At 34.1% G+C, this 19,468-nt stretch overlaps 1 protein-coding gene and 1 long non-coding RNA gene across 2 annotated transcripts; both read left to right on the top strand.

The window, feature by feature from the left end:
* Positions 1–652: 652 nt before the first annotated feature.
* Positions 653–2,708, top strand: LOC126698920 (uncharacterized). The gene is made up of 3 exons (XM_050396438.1): positions 653–845; positions 1,280–1,606; positions 2,146–2,708. Exons 1-3 carry the CDS (start codon positions 770–772, stop codon positions 2,328–2,330), a joined length of 588 nt encoding a protein of 195 aa, XP_050252395.1. The 5' UTR covers positions 653–769; the 3' UTR covers positions 2,331–2,708.
* A 13,494-nt stretch (positions 2,709–16,202) lies between these two features.
* Positions 16,203–19,364, top strand: LOC126699739 (uncharacterized). The gene is made up of 3 exons (XR_007646876.1): positions 16,203–16,412; positions 18,754–18,843; positions 18,941–19,364. It is a non-coding gene; the product is annotated as an uncharacterized LOC126699739 (long non-coding RNA).
* The last annotated feature ends 104 nt before the right edge of the window (positions 19,365–19,468 follow it).

The following is a 19,468-nucleotide window of genomic DNA, read 5'->3' on the forward strand; positions in this document are numbered from 1 at the left end:
TTCTTGCAAGGCACATGCGAGAACAAAAATCGGCATCAATCATGTAAACAATTTTCAAATAAGCAACCTCTAATGTACAGTGCTGACCAAATTATATATAATTATTGAAAACCATATTTTTGTTCTTACATGTTAGTGGCATATATGTTACAACCATGCCTCCGCCTTTGATAATATCGAATGAAGTTATAGCTTTAAATTACAACAAAGTTTGTAACCAAATTTATCTTTATATTTATTCTTGCAAGGTACATGCGAGAACAAAAATCGGCATCGATCATGTAAACAATTTTCAAATAAGCAGCCTCTAATGTACAGTGCCGACCAAATTATATATAATTATTGAAAACCATATTTTTGTTTTTACATGCCGGTGGCATATATGTTACAGCCATGCCTCCGCCTTTGATAGCGGCAGTCATTGACTAGTAATTACCAATCTTCTGGCGCCACATAAAAAATAAAAAAAGACCCTGACATACTCAATTTCCTCATGGTGGGGTCACACAAAATGGACCATAGCTTCACACGTTTCTAAAGTAAGGTTCACCAAGACTTTTCGCATTTCTTAACATTGAAATTACATTCTACGTGGTGGTAGTTTTTGAAATCTACAGTGCATTGAAGCTGCTATAAAATGGTCCTAACGACCCATGAAACTTCACAGCATTCCTCCAAGTAGAAACACAAAGTTTTACTAGCTTTACGAAAGCCCTTTAGCTAATTTGGCCTCAGCACCAGCTCTTCTCTTTACATTTAAAACAGTGCAATGGCCTCTCATATTAGCTTGAAGACCCTGGCAGTCTTGGTTCTTGCAATTGCCCTCTGTGTGCAAGGCACTCTAGGTATGAACATAATTATTTCCAACACCAAAACCAATTAGTAAACCTTCATTTTTTTTTTTCTTCCCTTACATTCACTCATCACCTATTTCTTGATGATACAAAAATTTAATTAGTTTTTTTTAGCAATCTTACAATTCAAGGGTAGAATTTATCATTATATTCATAAATCCAAAAAATTTACGTGCATTTTTTTCTTGAAAATGAACCATTTGAGATTCTTTTTTCTCTCATTTGGAGTGTAATATATAAAGTTACACTACAACTTTATCTACCATTTGAAATAAATGTGTTTCGTGTCAAATCTTAAGATGTATTTAGTGCCTTAAAGTTTTAAATAACATGATAATCTATACGCCGTAAACTCTAAAAACTAAACTTTTCATATACTTCCAAACCATAGCACCTTATCTAGTTTTCTTTGTTGGTGGTTGCAGGAGCAATAACATGTGAGAATCTGGACGAGAACACATGCGCATTCGCAGTGTCATCCTCCGGCAAACGCTGTGTGCTTGAGAAGCACGTAAAAAGGAGCGGAGAGGAAGCATACACATGCCGTACATCAGAAATTGAGGCAGACAAAATACAAGACTTGATCGAGACTGACCAGTGCATCAAAGGATGTGGGCTTGACCGTAAAACACTTGGAATCTCATCTGACTCTCTCCTTGAGCCTCGTTTCACAGAAAAGCTTTGCTCAACTCAGTGCTATGGAAGCTGCCCCAACATTATTGACCTATACTTCAATCTTGCCGCTGGTGAAGGTATAAACATATATCATTATAAATTATTAAAGATCAACCATTTGAATAAAAAATACCTTCTCACCATGAGTATATTGATCATTTTATAGTCAACCAATTAAAGAATATCCCATGCCATTTTTTTTTCTTATAAAATAATTAAAATTTTAAAGAAAAGAGAAAAAAATAAAAAGACACATGACATATTACAATTGGTAATAATATATAAAGTAAAATGCTAAAAGCGCTGGTAAAGAATATTTATTCCAATTATTTACTCTAGAAGTTTAGTGCATGCAAGCCATTGCTACCTCTATGTTTGAGGAATGCTCATGTTAACAAATTTCACAACCTTTTTAATAAATTGTAATTACTATAACATTAATTTATGGGTTTACTTATGAGTTATGACCCCAAATTTATGGTACAAAAATGAAAGTCAATTCAATGGTTTTAGAAAAAAGTTATGAGACATTTTATATTGCTATATTTAATGTTGATATTTATTATTTAGGTACTCAATTCAACTTTTTTTTTTCTTTTTTTGGTTGTCGATTTAGGTGTATTTCTACCCAAATTATGTGAAGCACAAGGAGCAAATACGCGACGAGCAATGTCTGAGATCAAAAGCTCTGGTCATGTTGCTCCAGGACCTGTGCAGCCTGGGAAGTTGACGGGTGCACCAGGACCCATGTTGCCTGTGGAATACACTATTGCACCAATAGTTGCCCCAGCACCATACTAAATTCACAGTAAAAAAGAATTGTATACGAAGCTTAATTAGTGTGTATTAATTAGGTTACAATAATAAGTCACACCAGGGTCAGTAATCTCATTGATTTGGTCTGTGCAATCACGTTGATTATGACTCCGGTGTGTTGTATTGAATAAGGTGTACCTTTAAAGTCACCATGTGCATTAGAGATAGTATGTTATAGTTGTAGAAGGTTGTGTGTGTCTTGTGCGGTATGATGGTCATTTTTATGTTCTTTTATTGTATGGTTTGGAAATTAGAAAGAGAAAAGGATTATTTAGCAATAGTGTCCTCCGTGATTGTCGATGAATGTAAACGAAAGAAATTTGAAGTCAATATCAAGCCGATATATATACAGTTATTCTTCTATTTTTGCTTTTCTATGTATCTTAGCTTGTGGAATGAAATGGGACACGCATATAGACAATTTGATACATTTTCTAACGGTCTTTCTTTCCAACCAAGTCAAGCAATCCAAATCAAATTCTGTTATTTGGTGAATACTGAATAAAGAGAGGTTGAATGTTCCTTCTTTTTTTTTTTTTTTTTTTGAGAGATCACAGGCCAATCAAGCCAATTTATATATAAATTAATAGGTAAAGTTGAGAGAAAATTCAATTAAATTTCAAATTGAATTCTAATTGTTGTCTAATTTTATCTATATATATTTTTAATTTTTAAGTGTGTTAATGTTTTGCAAAAGATGAAGAGTCTAATATAAATAAACCATAAAAAATTTAAAAAAAAAAACCAATAAAAAAGAGTAAACTCATGTATATATCCAAAAAATAAAATAAAATAATAAAGAAGAAAGAAAAGAGTAAAATTCATGTATATATCTATGACTTAAACAAGGTATAATTTGAATCTATATAGACGTGTAATTGTGTTGTTTTTAATTGTACCTTGTATATGCATAGATTATACACTAGTTTATTTAATTGTTAAGAACTCAGAAACATAGTACTTGTAAATATCAAGAGGAACAGACTTCATTCAAACTAAAATAGAAAAAGAAAGTCTCGTTCTTCGAGTTGAAGCATGTGCCAAAGTATTGCCTCACCGACGTGTACGATAGAAAGAAAAATACTGAATGTCCCTTGAAGCCGAATACTAGGCCAAAGTGAAGAGGAAGAATTGAAGAAATGGCCCATCTTACCAAAACTCATGCCTTGATTGGAATGACTTGGGAGTTGAGACTCAATGGTTTATACTTTATACAGTCAAAATTGACCAACTTAACTTTAAGTGCTCCTCTATTCCTCTTTTTTGTGCCCCCACGATACTTTAGCAGACATGACACTTAATTATGAATCTTTTTGTGGTTCAATAAGACAGATAAACATTCAAGAGTGCATTTTTCCCCCTTTGATATTCTCGTATCAAAAATCTTATATTAACGTTTTGCTAATGCATAGAGATCAGTGGATAATATGTATTAAAAAAAAAAAGGTGTACATGGATAATTAGAGGCTAAGAGTTGTTATACATATTAAATGAATAAGTTTAGAAACAAGTTCCACAATTTGTTAAAATGACAAGTTAGAGTAGTGAAAAAAAAAAAAAGGAGAGAGAGGTAAATGGTAGGTATATACATTCACGATATCTCAACAAACTGTGCCCATAACAAAATGTGTCCATAACAAAATTGATATTAAATAGGTTGGGGATATTGTTATGTTATGACCTCTGAGTCTGACTTTTGTAAATAAGGGGTCTAAAACAATTAGTGCATGGGCGGGGCTTAGGAATTGCGTTCTGTATGGGGGCAAAGGCAGAGGATGGGGTGAGGCGTAGAGTTATGTTGAAGTCTATATAGTTTTTTAATTGTGGAAAATGAATTCTCTTTTCCTTAAATTACACGCCATTGAGCTCAAGACTTGAGTTAAGTAATAACGTCCGCCAATTAGTGCAAAAGAAGAGAAATTGCCTCATTTAGGAAAAAATGATATTGTGTATTAAATAGTCTCAAATAAGGAAAAAAGTTAAGGTAGTCTAAACTCTCAAGCAATGCATAGGGACTATCTTACAACTGCCCCTCAAATAAGGCCACAAGGGTGGACCCACAAACATAGAATTACTCCTATCCAACTCTTATCCAATGTGAGGATGGTTAAATATATGTCATAGCATGTACCAAATCTCTAGATGACTTCCAAATTAGTATATTTTAAAAGAAAAAACACTATTTGGAGAAGGAATCCAAATGAAGACTCTTCTCATGAGAAGGACCAAGCTAGCGCTATTAGAGTCTTAGTTTTGTTTTTTGTTTTTTGTTTTTTTTGTTTTTTAAAAGAGTTTCAACTTATGACGTCTGCTTCTAATAACAATTTTTTATCATTAGATCAAAATATCAATCGATTTTTAGTGTATGTAGGTAGAAATGGCAATTTTGACCTACCCCGCTTGACCCACCCCTCCTCACTCTACCCTACGCGGGTTTTCCCCACCCCGCAAAGGTGGTAGGGCGGGGATGGGGCAAGATTTTAACCCTACACCACAAGGCAGGACGGGGATGGGTTTAGATTTTTTAGACCTGCCCCGCCCCATCCCATCCCTGCTCCACGTTAATAAGGGTTAAATTGTAAATTTTTCATACTTTAAAACCCTAATATTTAAACAAACATATTATCAGTTTATTTTATTCTACCCAACATGGCCCTCTGCCTCCTTTTTTTTTCTTTTTTTCTTTTTTCCTCTAGCAAAGTTGGAAATAATGTACAAATTTTAACATTTTATTTTGTCCTTATTAGAAACAAATTTATATACTATTAAATCATTGATTTTATATTATGAGATTTTTTTTTTTTTTGTGATATTATCTTGTTAAACACTTTGATAATATTATTCAATTTTTGCTAAAAACTAGTTTGATTTGATGGGTGTTGAGGGCCATTTGTGAGAAAGAAAACCCAATAACAAGGGCAACAAAGAATTGACAAAGTAGACAGCAAAATCATTAGGCCCAAGCGACAGGAATAATGGATCACAAGCCCAAGAAATAAACAAATGGGTCTTGAAGAGGCAAGTGGGCTCAAAGAAGCCCGGAAAGAAAGAAATAACATTCCATGGGCAGTGTATGAGGTAGAAAAGCGAGAAAGGGCCGCCGCAGGCTTAAGGCAATGCAAACTAAGAAAGTAAGGGGTTTATGGCCTGCCATAAACCCCAAGGATGAAAATAAGGTTATTGGGTCAGGGAAGCCCAATGAAGTTAGTAAAAAACCCATGGGAGTGTGGAATTAGCAAAAGGGCCGAAAAAACCCAAAAAAAGCAAACGGGCCAAGGACGCCCAAAGAGACATAGGAGCTCATAAGTAAAAGCAAAACAGTGGTCATGCCAAGCCACTGAGAGAAGGAACAAACGGCCGGCCTAAAAGAGGCCCAGCAAGATTAAGTTGTTACGGCAGGAATAACAGAACGACATTACAAGAAATAACGGAAACCAAGGAGTGGGCTAAAGAAATGTAAGACCCATCATCAAATAAAGCCTAGCTCGTGGGTGGAGCAGGGAAACAAAGAACGGCCCACGTAAAAGAATGAAGAAGGCAGATTGTGCAAACAAAGCTCCAGACTGCGGCAAACATATGAGCAGTAGGCAGATTCTTGAACATATATGAAAGGAAAGCACGCACAAAACCCAGGCACCACCAGCCTGTACCCAGCCAATATGGGACGTGGTGCAGTCATGGATCAGAGGTAAGAGAGAAAGGGGGTATGGTTTGGTGGTGGGGAGAGGAGAAAAGACCTATTTTGCAGCTCCTGCCCAAGCCCTTTTTGGGAGGTACGTCCTGCTAGGATAACAGACCACCCAAAAGAGGCAAGGTTGAGGGGGGGAACCGTTAGGTGCATGCCTTGAGGGAAAGAGAGAGAAAGCATTTACGCCGTGGCAAGTAAGAGTGCTACGGTGGGCTAACGAATGAAACAAACCTGCCTTTGTCGGGCAAGGGTAAGTGGCACACAGACGAACCCTTTGGTGGTTGGCAAGTACGCCCAGACCAGACAAAAACAGTTAAAGGGCAAAGTGGTAAAATCTGGTCACGGCAGGCACTATAAAAGGACCCTTGCCGTGCCCTGAACAGGGATCAAAAAACAGAGAGTATCGCGGAGTAAAAGAAAAGAATAAAAAGAAAACAAGAGAAAGGAAAAAAGATAAGAGAGAAAACAGAAGGAAAAAAGAGAGATAATACAATGGGCATGCACCAGTAGGTCGATTTCTCTCTTTCCCCCCCCCCCCCTTTAAATCCTGCTCTCTTCCAAAACATAACAAGAATTCTTTTTGGGCATTAACCATTCAGGTCCGATTCCCTCAAAGCCATTAATCCCCACGGCGGGATCTTTCTTGAGAGATTATTTGCATTGAGAGGAGGCGTTCTCCCCTCTTTGGTTTTGCTTTTGCGGACCAAACTTAAACTTGACTTTATGCTCATTCTTGATTAATTCATGTTACCTTCTTTCTCCTTTACTTTCTTTGTAAATGACATTGTTATCATTGTAATTATGTTTTATAAGTAGGGATTACTTGGCCATTTTCCATTAAATAGTCAGACTACTCTGTTTTGTTATTATTATTATATCTGCCTACCGTAACTCATCTGAAACAGTTCTGTCTGCCGTAAGCACACTCCTGGCAGACGAGGCATAGTTTGTGCACAAGCCAACCCAAGTTGAGTTACAATTGGACCGATCTCAACTCTCTTACTCAGAAACATTCGGGCCCATTACCGCGGAAGGCAGCCCAACCCAACGCACAACACGCAAAAAAAGCCCCTACAATGGGATAAATTTATTTATAATTTCAAGTATATTTTTATTAACAAAACAGGTTTTATTAAAAAAAAAATTGTAATAATTGTGGGCAAATTAACAAGAAATAGAGTTTTATAGGATGAGACGGGACTTCGCAGGGCCCCAAGGGACGAGGATGGGGCAAAAAAAATTTCCCCATTATGCGGGGCGGGGATGGGGCAACACAAAACCATGCGGGGCAGGAGTGAAGACCCCGTCCTTCGAACCCGCCCCGCCCCATTGCCATCCTTGTATGTGAGGACTAAACCCCAGATCTCTTATTCAACCATTAAAGACCTTACCAATAAAGCTAACTAGAACTCACTTATTAGAGTCTTAGTTAATATTGAATTTGGTGCAATATTTCTTGTGCTTTAATTGAAGCTATGCTCTAAATTAACATCTTTTTGAAATCCTCTTCTTCTATTGTTGTGAAAATATAGTAACAGAAAAAGAAATGCCATAAAATTTTGATTAATTTATCTTATATTTCTTTTTCTTTTTTACTAGAAGTAACCCTCCAAATAATGTCATGTCATATTTCGATTATAAAATCAGGGAATGGGATCCTCTCTCCTTGCTTGCGTGAAGGTTAATTTTGATGCAGCCATTAAAGAAGAAAAGACATGCATAGCAATTGTGGGGTAGAAACACATGAAGAAAGTTATTTTTGTTTGGATGGATTTGATTGTGGAGTAGAACCCCTTAAAAGATGAAGCTTGTGAAGCCTTACTAGCAATACCAAATATTGGATCACCCCACTTCAGAACCACTCATCCCAACCCGGGCCATTGGATTATTGCTGCTTTAATTTTTGAAGCTAGATCTTTAACTTTACTATTTTTCTAGATGGTTTATTAGTCATACTTTCAATTTTCAAATAACCTGATTTTGTTGTCCACAATATTATTACCAAATAAACTCAAATTTGTCAAATTTAATATTCCCACGTCTTCTATACTTTCGTTTTCTTCTTCTTCTTCGGCCCACACTGAAAACCCATTGGAGCTACGTAACACCTACGGTAGGCCAAAATGGCCCATTAGCATTACTTTTTGAAATATTTAGCAACAGAGCACTGTTTCGGAAATAATTAGGGAAATACCACTTTTTCTGGTACTCGAGCTTGGTGAGCTCGAGTACCATGTTTTTTTAATCCACTGTCGCCCCATATTCAAGGAGCCCTATAGTGGCGTTTTTAAGCCCTATAGTGACGTTTTCGGGGCCTATAGCGGCGTTTTTAAGCCCCCATACCAATTAAGGGGCCCTATAGTGACGTTTTCGGGCCCTATAGTGGCGTTTTCCTGCAAAAAAAAAATTTATAAGTCCCCATAACAGGTTAAGGGGCCCTATAGTGGCGTTTTTAAGCCCTATAGTGACGTTTTTGGGCCCTATAGCGGCGTTTTCCTGCAAAAAATTTTTATAAGTCCCCATAACAGGTTCAAGGAGCCCTATAGTGGCGTTTTTAAGCCCTATAGTGACGTTTTAGGACCCTATAGCGGCGTTTTTTTTTTTTTGAGAAGATGTTTGACCAATGAAAAGATGGTACTCGAGCTCACCATGCTCGAGTACCAGAAAAAGTGGTATTTCCCTAATTATTTCCGAAACAGTGCTCTGTTGCTAAATATTTCAAAAATTAATGCTAATGGGCCATTTTGGCCCCTACGGTATGCTCAACAGTCAATACTTTGACCCATTTCAAATAAAGATGTTCATATCTCGTGGCCCACTCCAAACTCCTTGCAGACATTTAAGACAAAATTTATACTCACAAGACTTGGGGCCCAACTTTGCAGTTCGATATTGGCCCTACAATCTCACTCAAGCTCAGGCCCATGCTTGGTGTCCTCTTTTTTTTTTCTTTTTTCTTTTTTTGTAATAAGAAAAAAAATCTTTATTCTTCCGAAAAAAAAAAAAAAAAAACCAACTAAACATATTCACAAGATGTCAGTGCCAAATGTTCCATTGTCAAAAGATGGAGAGAACACACATGTCAATGTATAAACATCGTATAATGTGACAAAAATCACATTTATTAACATATCAATGTATAAACATCTTATAGTAAAATAAAATAACTTTTTTTACGTTTTTAAATTAAACATCGTAATTTCTTCTCAAAAAATAAATAAATAAACATAAAAATGTGCGGCATAACAATCAACATAAATATCTCTATAATACCGGATTTAATTATAAGTATTGAGGAATATAATGTGTGTGTGGTTCATATCTAGGGGGTGTTTGGTAAGATAATTTAAACAACATTACACTTATTTCCGCACATTTTTTCTCCCACACATATTTTCAAAAAATACAAATAACATTATTAGAACAACATTACCAAACACGCCATAATTTCCTCAACCAATAATGCTAGCTTGGTTGCTGCATTATGGATGTGCCGCAGGCCCAGCACTTCTCTTTTGCTTGTTAGTGATTATGATCTCACCGACAATAATAAGAATTATTATTATTGTGTCATGAAGTTTTATAGCCATACCAGTAGTGGTCTATTCTGATTAGGTAGCCATTGTTATTGTTCAACAATTCTAGTTCAGATCGAGTACGCAAATATCGCTTCCTTCTTGCCTACAAATAAAAATAAAAATATATAAAAAAAATAAAATTAAATAAATAAATAAATAAAAAACGTTGAATAGCTAGAATATGCTAGCTAGCTCTTGATTTTGTACTTCAACTTTACAAGAAATATTCTCTCTAAATCTCAAACTCTAGTTACAAATTAGTGGAAGTGTGTCCCAATCGTCTGACCTAAAAAGGAAAAATGTTTTAATGACAGAGGTGATAATTAGGTCAAGGTGGCATCACCTAATTTTTAGTTTCTTGGCATGGGTTTGTCCAAACACTACAGCTTATATAGCAGACAACCAAGTAACCTAATTGGATTGAGAAGAATATGATGATCCAGATCCTAATAGTATCTTGCCCCCCACTTTTCAATGTTAGATTATTCACATGTTTACAAGCATTGTAATATTGTAGTTCACTCGCTTATGAGATGGGCAATTTCCACCTTACAATTCCAAGTTTAGATGAAAAATGTAACACCAAATATCATTACTTTATTAGAGGCCGATATCATCAGCCTTCATTAATAAAATTCACTGTTTTTCTTCTAAAAAAAATCCTAATATTTATTGGAGTAAATATTTTTCACTATTGTACCATAAATCCTATTGCTTTTAAGCTACAGTTATTTGTACCCTTGTCCACATTCTTTTTGACTTTGGACAAAAGCTCTAGCTAGTAGCATATGTTATTCAAGTTAGGATCAGAACCTTTTCTAGTGCAAAATCTTAGCAGTGATCCTTGATAAGAGTTAAACGGCCTTTCTAAATCTTAACAATAACACATTGTACAAGTCCTGAAAATACAATAATAGGTTGTACAAGTCAAGAAAGGTGAAAGTAATGCTGCTAAAAAACAGAGAGGAAAGGAAACTGGAAACATAATCTAGAATTTTTGTTCCTTGACGATGATCCAAATATAAGATATTGTTAAGTCTAAATAAGTTTTGAGGGTTTCTAATCAGTTTGGAATCCTATATGATCAACTAGAAGAATAATGATAAGAAGGTACATTAATTCCTATTAGTAGTATTGTTAGTCCACATTGATGTATAAGGGAAAAAAAGATGTAAAGAGGTTATAATCCCTTATGTATATAATAATATAATGGTGTGGTGTAACCTTATTGTGTTTGAAAGAGTTAAAAATAAAAAAATAAAGTATATTTTTGGCTCTTAAAGTTTGGAATTGTTTTATTTTTGAACTTTTACGCTCTTAAAATGCAAAGGGCCAAATAGAAAATGGAGTCAAACTTATAGAGCTAAAATTAAACATTTTGAAATGCAAAAGGCCAATATGAAAACTAATTAAACATGAAAGGTTCAAATGAAACTTTTAGAACATAATGGATCAAAATGAAAACAATCCCAAATGTTAGTTAATAAAAAGACTTTTGTTAATGGGTGTTCTTGTGCACTCATTAAGGAGACTTCAAACAGATTCCACTTGTATTGAATAGTAGTAAAAGTTGATAGAAAAATGCCCGTTAAACTAAAAGTTGCTTGATTTCCCATAAAAAGCAAACCAACTACATTATAGAATTCCCCTTAACAAATGCCCAATGAAATTTGTTAACATACCTAAAATAAAATTTGGTCTTCGTCTAGTGAAAGAATTAGCAAACAATAGTATCTAATGAGAGAGTTAGAAAGACTATGTTATGTGAGATTCAGGTTAAAGTCTGTGACAATTTGTGAGCTTGATTGTAATACTTATCAATGTTATCACTATGTAATGAAAAATATAATATGCGAATTCATAACTAGTCAACTATATGCCACTTGTACATTTATATATATGAGAAGTCTGTGACAAAAAAAACTATATGCCACTTGTGCGTCTACTGTAACAGTGCATTTGGAAAGGCTGGAGGAGAGAGGAAAAGAAGAGATATGAGAAGAAATGCAATCATTTCCTCTGATTGGTTATCATAGAATAAATAAAATGGAAGAAACCATTTCCCTTGGGCTCACATATTTGTAATCCGTCCAAATTGGGAGGATTTGAAAGGAGAAAATGGTTTTTAAAAAATAGGGTTCACATAAATAATATAGTATGACATGAAGTTATATATTTGCCTATAACTTTTATGCATCTCGTACATTTATATGGGCATAAAAAAAATATATATATATATATATATATATTTTTTTTTTTTTCCTTTTCATTTCCTTCTATATGGCAAACCAAACAAAAGAAAAAGAAATACATTCTTCTTTTTTCTTTTCCCCTTTTCTACCTATTTCCAAACATAAACAAGAGAATTGATTTCTTTTCTTTTCTTTTCTTTCTCATTTCCTTACTACTATTCATTTCTTTTCTCTTCTCTTCCCTCATTTGTAACCAAACAACGCATAAGTGACTGCTAGATATTATCGTGGAAAGGCTACATAGTTTAAGCCAAATTCAATGACTTTGGTATGTGTGAAGCAAGAGGTATTGCGCCATAACACATGCCAATCCTCATGAAACAATACTCCAAGATAGTTCTTTAGTTCATCAAAAAAGACAGTCCTGTGTGGCCACCCCAAACGTTATCTTATCTCTTGCCTCATCGCAAGCATTGTTTCACTCATTATCTTGAACTTGAACTCCTAGCCCTCAATAAAAGGATAAATGGGTACTCACTAGTGAGATTGGATAGAAAAATTAGACACATCCAACATCAAGGCAACCCATTAGACGAAATTAGTAACTCATATATTGACCGGTGTCCAATATTCATTTACCTGGAATTTTTTGTTATGGACTTATGGGAAATTGTTCTGACAAACTAAGCTTGAGTATGGTAAACATTTCATATCTCTTTGACACTAACAGGACCCAACTGATTTAGGAATGTGAAAACAAAGATGGGGATCTAGGGGATGGAGGAAGTGCATGCAAAGTACTCTGCTCAAAAATTGGATTAGCGGAAAATCAACCTCTTATTATGCGTCTCAACTCTCATGTTAAAATATTATGAGCTTTTAAAATCAACTTCTTATTATACGTCTCATGTTAAATATTATTGATTATTCAAAAAGTTTAAGCAATTAAAATATGGTAAATTTAAACATTTAGCAAATACTTCTAAGTTCTAACATCTCAAAATTGATGTCAAACCCAATATAAGAAATTAAGAATATGTACTAGAACTGAATAGACAACTAGGTGTGATAAATCAGATTGTGTCCAAAACCTTGTTGGGTATGTTTTAAAATTTAAGCCCATGATATTTTGTTGTAAAGCCCAAGCCCATGCTCTAGAATTTTCCTTGGTTGGCGTGAGAATTTTTGGCAGCAAACAAAACCCTCAATCTTCTCATATTTCCTTATAAAATAGTCAGCCGCACCTTCCCATGTTTTGCAGAAAATACATAGTGGCTTGTGACATCAATGGGAAAGAAAATTCATTTGTTTTTACCTTTCCCTTTTCACTCTAATCATCTTTAGCTACTTCCTCTTTTAGAGCTCTAAGACTATCAAATTCTGCATATAAGATATTAGTTAAAAACAATAAAACATATATTACTTTTGATACTCTAGCTACTTTGTTTTTTGCTAAAAAATTTCTTTTGGGCATTTGTGATGAGTTCAAAACACTGTTTGTGAGTGCACATTAACAGAGTTGTCGTTGTATCTTGAAGAGCAACTACCTGAGCCATTTGCACTAACGGATTCATTCCAGTGGAGGTGAAATTGCTTCTTAAGGACAGCGGATTTAGTTCTGTGCCTTGGCGATAAGTTTTACTTAATCCTTAATTTTATACGTTTTTGTACTTGTCTATTTTACTTATAAGTTAATTTGAGCATATCTTGTTTTATTGATATATTATTGATATTGCTTTGTAACTTTGTTAATCAATTTGGACAATTTTCCAAACTATACTTCCAACAAACCTGTCTTTAAAACTTGAGCTCAATTTCATTTCAACTATCTTACAGTGAAGTTGAAATGTCATTGATATGACTGCAGGGTATTCCCTTTACCAAGTTTTCCTTTAAAGTGACTTCATCAGTTCATTGTATTTGAAAAGGGCATAAACCTAATAAGGAACTTTGGAATATTCCAATGTCTAAAGTGATGAAATGTGCAATATACTTTGACATGAAGACATTTATTGGTTAGTTTTCTATTTTATTAATCACTTGATTGGTAGCTATTCTAGTTTATGATTTATAGAATTTCGTAATCATAAAGTATTTTACCCACCAAAGGCATCGATACCTTACTCCATTTTTAAACTTCTTTGTCTTTTCCAATTTGTTGAATAAAATATCAACTACAACATACTCTTTCTTTCCTTATTTTTTGCTCTCCATCATGTAAAAGTTGAAAGAGCATCATGTATAAAATAGGTATAATCATTGTAATCTTCCATTAGCCCAAATATTTTTTAGGCATTATGATTTATGACTTTCTACTTTGATATAAAAAGTTTTGTTCTCGTCCATGCTTTAATAGAGTAGCTAAACTTGGTTTGATTTTATTTTATCTTTTGATTGGAGCTTTGCTATACTTTCCAAAAGGAGTCACCAAATTGGACTTAAAGAGCTAGTTTTATAATTAGACAGATGAACCAAAGGTCACTTGCCCCTTTTTATCAAAAAAACAGAAAGGCCATTTGCCCCTTCGTAATTATTTTCTGCTTAATCAGCAACCATTAAACAGGCATGTAAAGAAACTCTCTAGTAAAATTTGAATTTTACTAGTTCTTGCAAATTTCTTTGCCAGGGTCAAAAATGTTGACGATGAGCAATTTGATGTCTTGAGACTACTCATAATTACCACTTACGTACCGGCAACATGTAGTAGGAAATTTTTACAGTCAGTACAATAATTGGTTTCAAATAGTAAATTTTTATCATTCTTTTCTTCTTCTACGTTACTTAATTACTATTGTTATACTTTTTATGTCTAACTTAGTCATCGTCATTATGTTTTAATTATGTATGTTCAATTTCCAGCACCCATATCTAAGGCTTAAATTCCCGCCCTCAAATATAAAATAATAACAATAATAATATGTATCTTCAATTGATACTTTATATAAATGGATATAACAACAGAAAATTTGTATTATATTCCATTTAGTGTTGATGTAATTAACGAATTTTGTAGAGTGGTTGGTTGGTCAGTGGGATTGCTTAATTTGGTCCTCCCATGGTCAAATTTGGTAGATCCATTTGAATTTTAGAATTTTCAAGCTGTCTCAGGTCTCAACTATAGAAGTTTCAGCGAAAATTAGAGACCGAAAAAAAAGCATTAAATCTGAACTGAACGGACTTCAAATTCAACTCCATGATATAATAACGTTCTATTTTCAGGAAAAAAAAAAAAAAAAAGTCTAAATATCTAGAACATATTACAAACTTGAACATAGTCAAAAACTGTGACAAATGCATTGAAATTGAAAATTCTATGAAACAATCACCTAATAATATTCTTGGCACTTAACTATTGAATTATCAAACAAGCACCTAATAATATTCTTGGCATATGCATATTATTCAGTTTCTATAAAATATCTCATTTTACCATCTCAAAAACTATTTTATATATATTATATTATATTATTTTACAATATAGTCAGGTTTAGGTCCAGTGCCCAGTAGTATTGGGCTTGTTGAGATGATGATATCTGTCCACTTTTGGACATGTGTCACCATTTTTATATTCTAATGCAACACATTAAAATAATATATCTATACAATCAAATATATATTCCAAAATTATAAATAAAATATAAAAAAAACAGTATTTTAATTTTGTGGTGAGTCAGGAAGAAAGAGAAAGTGAAAGATGCTTTTGGGGTGAATGAATAAAAAATATTATTTTAATTTTGCAAGTGAGTTACAGTACTATCATAAATTTCGGATGGTATTATAGCACAATTACAAATTTTTTTAATAATTGCAAGACTAGGTAATGGGCTTTTTTGTACTTTAATGCTAAAATATAGCATATTATAGCAAATACAAAACTGGATACTGATGCTCTTATATTCTTAGCTCCTACGGTAAGTTTGGTTGTTGAAACTTGAAAAATAAAAATAAACAAAATGCGTGGCAGGTTGTGCTTTTTGTAAGGAGCAAATAGCAGCCACGTATGCCATGAATGCACCGAAAACCCTTCATTGTCATGTTCATTAAACTATTAAAGAATAAACGACATAAGTCATGTATAAAACGACAATAAAACCGTTTAGACACGCGTTTGCATTCCCCAAGTGGTAGCAAAAATGCAATCCCCTAGGCAATCCACCATCACATTTTCTTTTTAAATTTTTTTATTGAGTATCGGAATATTTAAATTTGTATGTTTTTGTCAGCAACATTAGGAGGAGTGGGTTGGGGTCATTCTACTGTACCCCCTATTTTTTTTAGGGGGTACGGTACCCACCCAAATCTATACCGTTAATTAGTGTTATTTTAATTGTGACCGTTGATTTAAGTTTAGTGCGAAACCTGTTACCGAGAGACTAGGTTAGTATATAAAAGCCAAAAAAAAAAAAAAAAAAAACGAAAAACAGGTGATTCTCTCTTAACTTCATATCCTCTCTCTCTCTCTCGTGTGCTCCCTCTTTTTCCTTCTCTTAAAAAACCTCAAATTGCTTCTTATCCCATGTCCGTCAACTTCACTTCATCCCATCAACGTCCTCATTTACTCACCGCTGAGGGTTTTTTAAGGGATCAACTCGTTTTGATTTTGTTTAAGGTAAGAATCAAACAAAACCCTAATTTCTCTATCATTGTTTTGTGCACCTTTTTCTTTTTTGATTTTTGAGAAAATTTTGGAATTTCGCTCTTAAATTTCATTTCACTGTAACGTTGGCAAATTTCTATGCTGGTGAGGTTCCAATTTTGTTCTTTCATATAAGTGGCACAGAAGGTGCTTGTTGAAATGCTTTTTAGGGATTCAATTTTTCCAAAACTTGTGGCTTTGTGTTCTGCTCATCAGGGGGTGTGGGTTCTTGTTAGTGTGGTGTTGAAATTTTATTTGTATTTATTTTATTTTATTTTATTGGTTAGCAGAGGAAAAAGGCAACAACTATGTATTTAAGGGGGAAGGGTTTTTATAAAGAAATAAATTTTTTCTTTTATGTCCTAGGGAGGACACGGGTATAGAGTTGCTATTTCTTTGTTTCTATTTCATTTCTTTTCTATGTGGTGTACAACTAAGTTGTAATTCTGTAGCTGTTGCAGCATCTCGGACTCAAATTTTGAATTTTGTTTTGAGTGTTTTCTAGTTTTAGAGTTTTAGAGTTTGAGAGCTGTTGTGTTGCATTTAGGCTAGTACAGAATTGGGTTTTTTGTACTTTTGGTTGCTATTTGCATCTCAGGTTGTTTCTGGTGTCTGTGCTAATAAAATTTTCTGATTTATCAAAAAAAAAAAAAAAATTAAAGAGATTGTAGATCAAAATAATGAAATTTTTAGAAACATCATGTTATTTTATATTGACATGTTGAATCAGTCAATAGCATTTTTGGATGGCCAACTAGAATGAAACGGACTACTACTTTTTATGCTAGTGCTTACCCAATGGCAAGGTCTTTTTTTTTTTTTTTTTTTTTTTTTTTATGACTGTCTCACTAGGTAAATTTAGTTGCTCATGTCATAGACCTGCTCATGTCCAATTTCAAGGCACACATTACCTCTCTCCCTTTTTTTTTCTTGATAAAAGAAAAAACCTCACTGCCATATAGCACTTTGAAGTGATGTGATTATCAACTTGAGACCAGGCTTAAGTCGATTCACTAGGACTTTTGCAGCAACTTGTTCCTAGTCACTTCAATGCATTGCCCATATGCTTGCTTGAGTCTTGATATTCTGTTATTTGGGTAAATGTTAGTGCAAACCGGTTATTGCATACAACTATGCACACACTTCTTGCACTGAAATCATGACAGTTATGTGCTACAATTGTTATGTGTTAGTATGAAATAAAAATTGCCCATATTATTTACTCTTCTTTTCTTCACCAGCCTATGGAAGTACTTGTTTTATAGGGTTTTAACTTAAATTAGCACAATCCTATTTACTAAGCAAATAGCACGATTTTTACATTCCATCCATTGATGAGACCGGCTGAATCAACCCTTACAATTGGAACTGTTACTGTTTCAATCAATCTGACCATTTCACATGCCACTGAACTGAGTTCATCTGTCCCCTGCATCTCAGTATCATTCTACTGAATGAACTTCAATGCCTTAGAATCACTGTCCTCCATATCCTGAAATGAGTCTCTCATAATAAGTTGCAAAGATTGAATTGCATTAATTTTTGAAACCTCCCAAGGCAAGCAAATAGGCAAAATAGCCAACAACCCCACCAACAGATTCCCTCACGCCTTAAACCATTGCACTTCTTATTCTTCTTTACTCACCAGATCCTAGGACTTTTTCTATCCCAATTTAGACCAATAGACTGAGAGGAGGTCAAAAGCTAAAGCTAAAGCTATAGCTAGGTAGTTCTATACTATACTTCTGTGGATTTCTATTATGGTGCCTGCTTTGCTTGCTTTACCTCTAATCATAACATAGTCCCTCCATCCCATGTGTGTTGTTGTAGTGAAAATTTGCATAGCGTGTAAATATATGAGTTCCAAGGTCAGGCTGCTACTGGCTTGGTCTTTGAGAGACTTGATTAAAGAGGTGGACAAAAAGACACCCATATTTCTACTCATAACTGAGATTTTAAGAAAGCTTCTGCGGGCCATATTGGCCTTTTCTTTAATTTAAAAAGCAGACACACTTTCTTAAGTGTTACTCTAATTCAAGGGATATTTGAATCGCTTTATTAATTAACTTCCTCCTTTATATTTTTTCTTCTTCTTTTGCCCTTATGTTCCTCCTTTGTTTAATTTGATTGAATGTTCCTATTGCTGTCCGGAACTTGAATTTTTTTTTGTTGTTAACTTCCCCCCCCCCCCCCCCCCCGCCTCATTGTTCGACAAATAATAAACATTTCTAGGATCTTTCAACTGTGAAATTTATTTACTTTTTAATGTATGTTATTGCTTACCTTGTTTTTATTTCATGCTATATTGCGATAGGAGTATGGGGAGAGTGAAGAACATTGAAGAGCAAGATGCTCTCCAAGTTAGCCCTCCGAAAAGACCACTTGGATCATTTTTTATTTATTAGTAAGATTCATGCAATTCATTATATATTCACTTGTTTTACAATTTTCACATAATTTGCTTTAATTGCTTCTTTATCAACAGTGTCTACTTTTTGTAGGAGAACTGGTCGGAACGTTTGCGATACAAGTTGGCATCAAATCTAGTGCTTTCAAAAGAAAATGAACAATTTTCCAAAATAATAGAAAATGCTAGAAATATTCCACTACATGATTATTTTCGGTCACTCAAATGACAGTGATTTGTATAAATTGATGACTGAATTTTTTGGAAAATGCTGCAATTTAGTGAATTTTCTCTTTTATTGAAAGGGAGATTGAATTTGTATCATTCATGAATCATGATTACAAATGTATGTGTTGTATGCACACATGCAATGTAGTTGACAATTAGATTTGTGATGTTGCCCGTGTGAGGTTGGCTAGGAGTGCTCGTGTTTACTGAAAACAATTGAATGTAATTGTTAACTATTGATAACATTGCATTTTGGTAGACTTTGAAATCTAAAATTATTTTGAAATGTAGTTATAGCTTGCTGCTGCTTAGGTGTGTTTTCGCTTTTGCTTGGTTGCTTCATTTTGTTATTTCCTAACAAGAATATCATTAGCTATTTTAATTAGAATGCATA

Source organism: Quercus robur, chromosome 9 (genome assembly GCF_932294415.1).
Source record: "Quercus robur chromosome 9, dhQueRobu3.1, whole genome shotgun sequence".
NCBI classification, from domain to species: Eukaryota; Viridiplantae; Streptophyta; class Magnoliopsida; order Fagales; family Fagaceae; genus Quercus; species Quercus robur.

Excerpts from the sequence above, each read along its gene's own strand:
- LOC126698920 (XM_050396438.1), top strand. The coding sequence starts at position 770 with ATGGCCTCTCATATTAGCTTGAAGACCCTGGCAGTCTTGGTTCTTGCA. Across the intron at positions 846-1,279 it reads CTGTGTGCAAGGCACTCTAG|GAGCAATAACATGTGAGAAT; the intron begins GTATGAACATAA and ends TGGTGGTTGCAG. Across the intron at positions 1,607-2,145 it reads CAATCTTGCCGCTGGTGAAG|GTGTATTTCTACCCAAATTA; the intron begins GTATAAACATAT and ends TTGTCGATTTAG.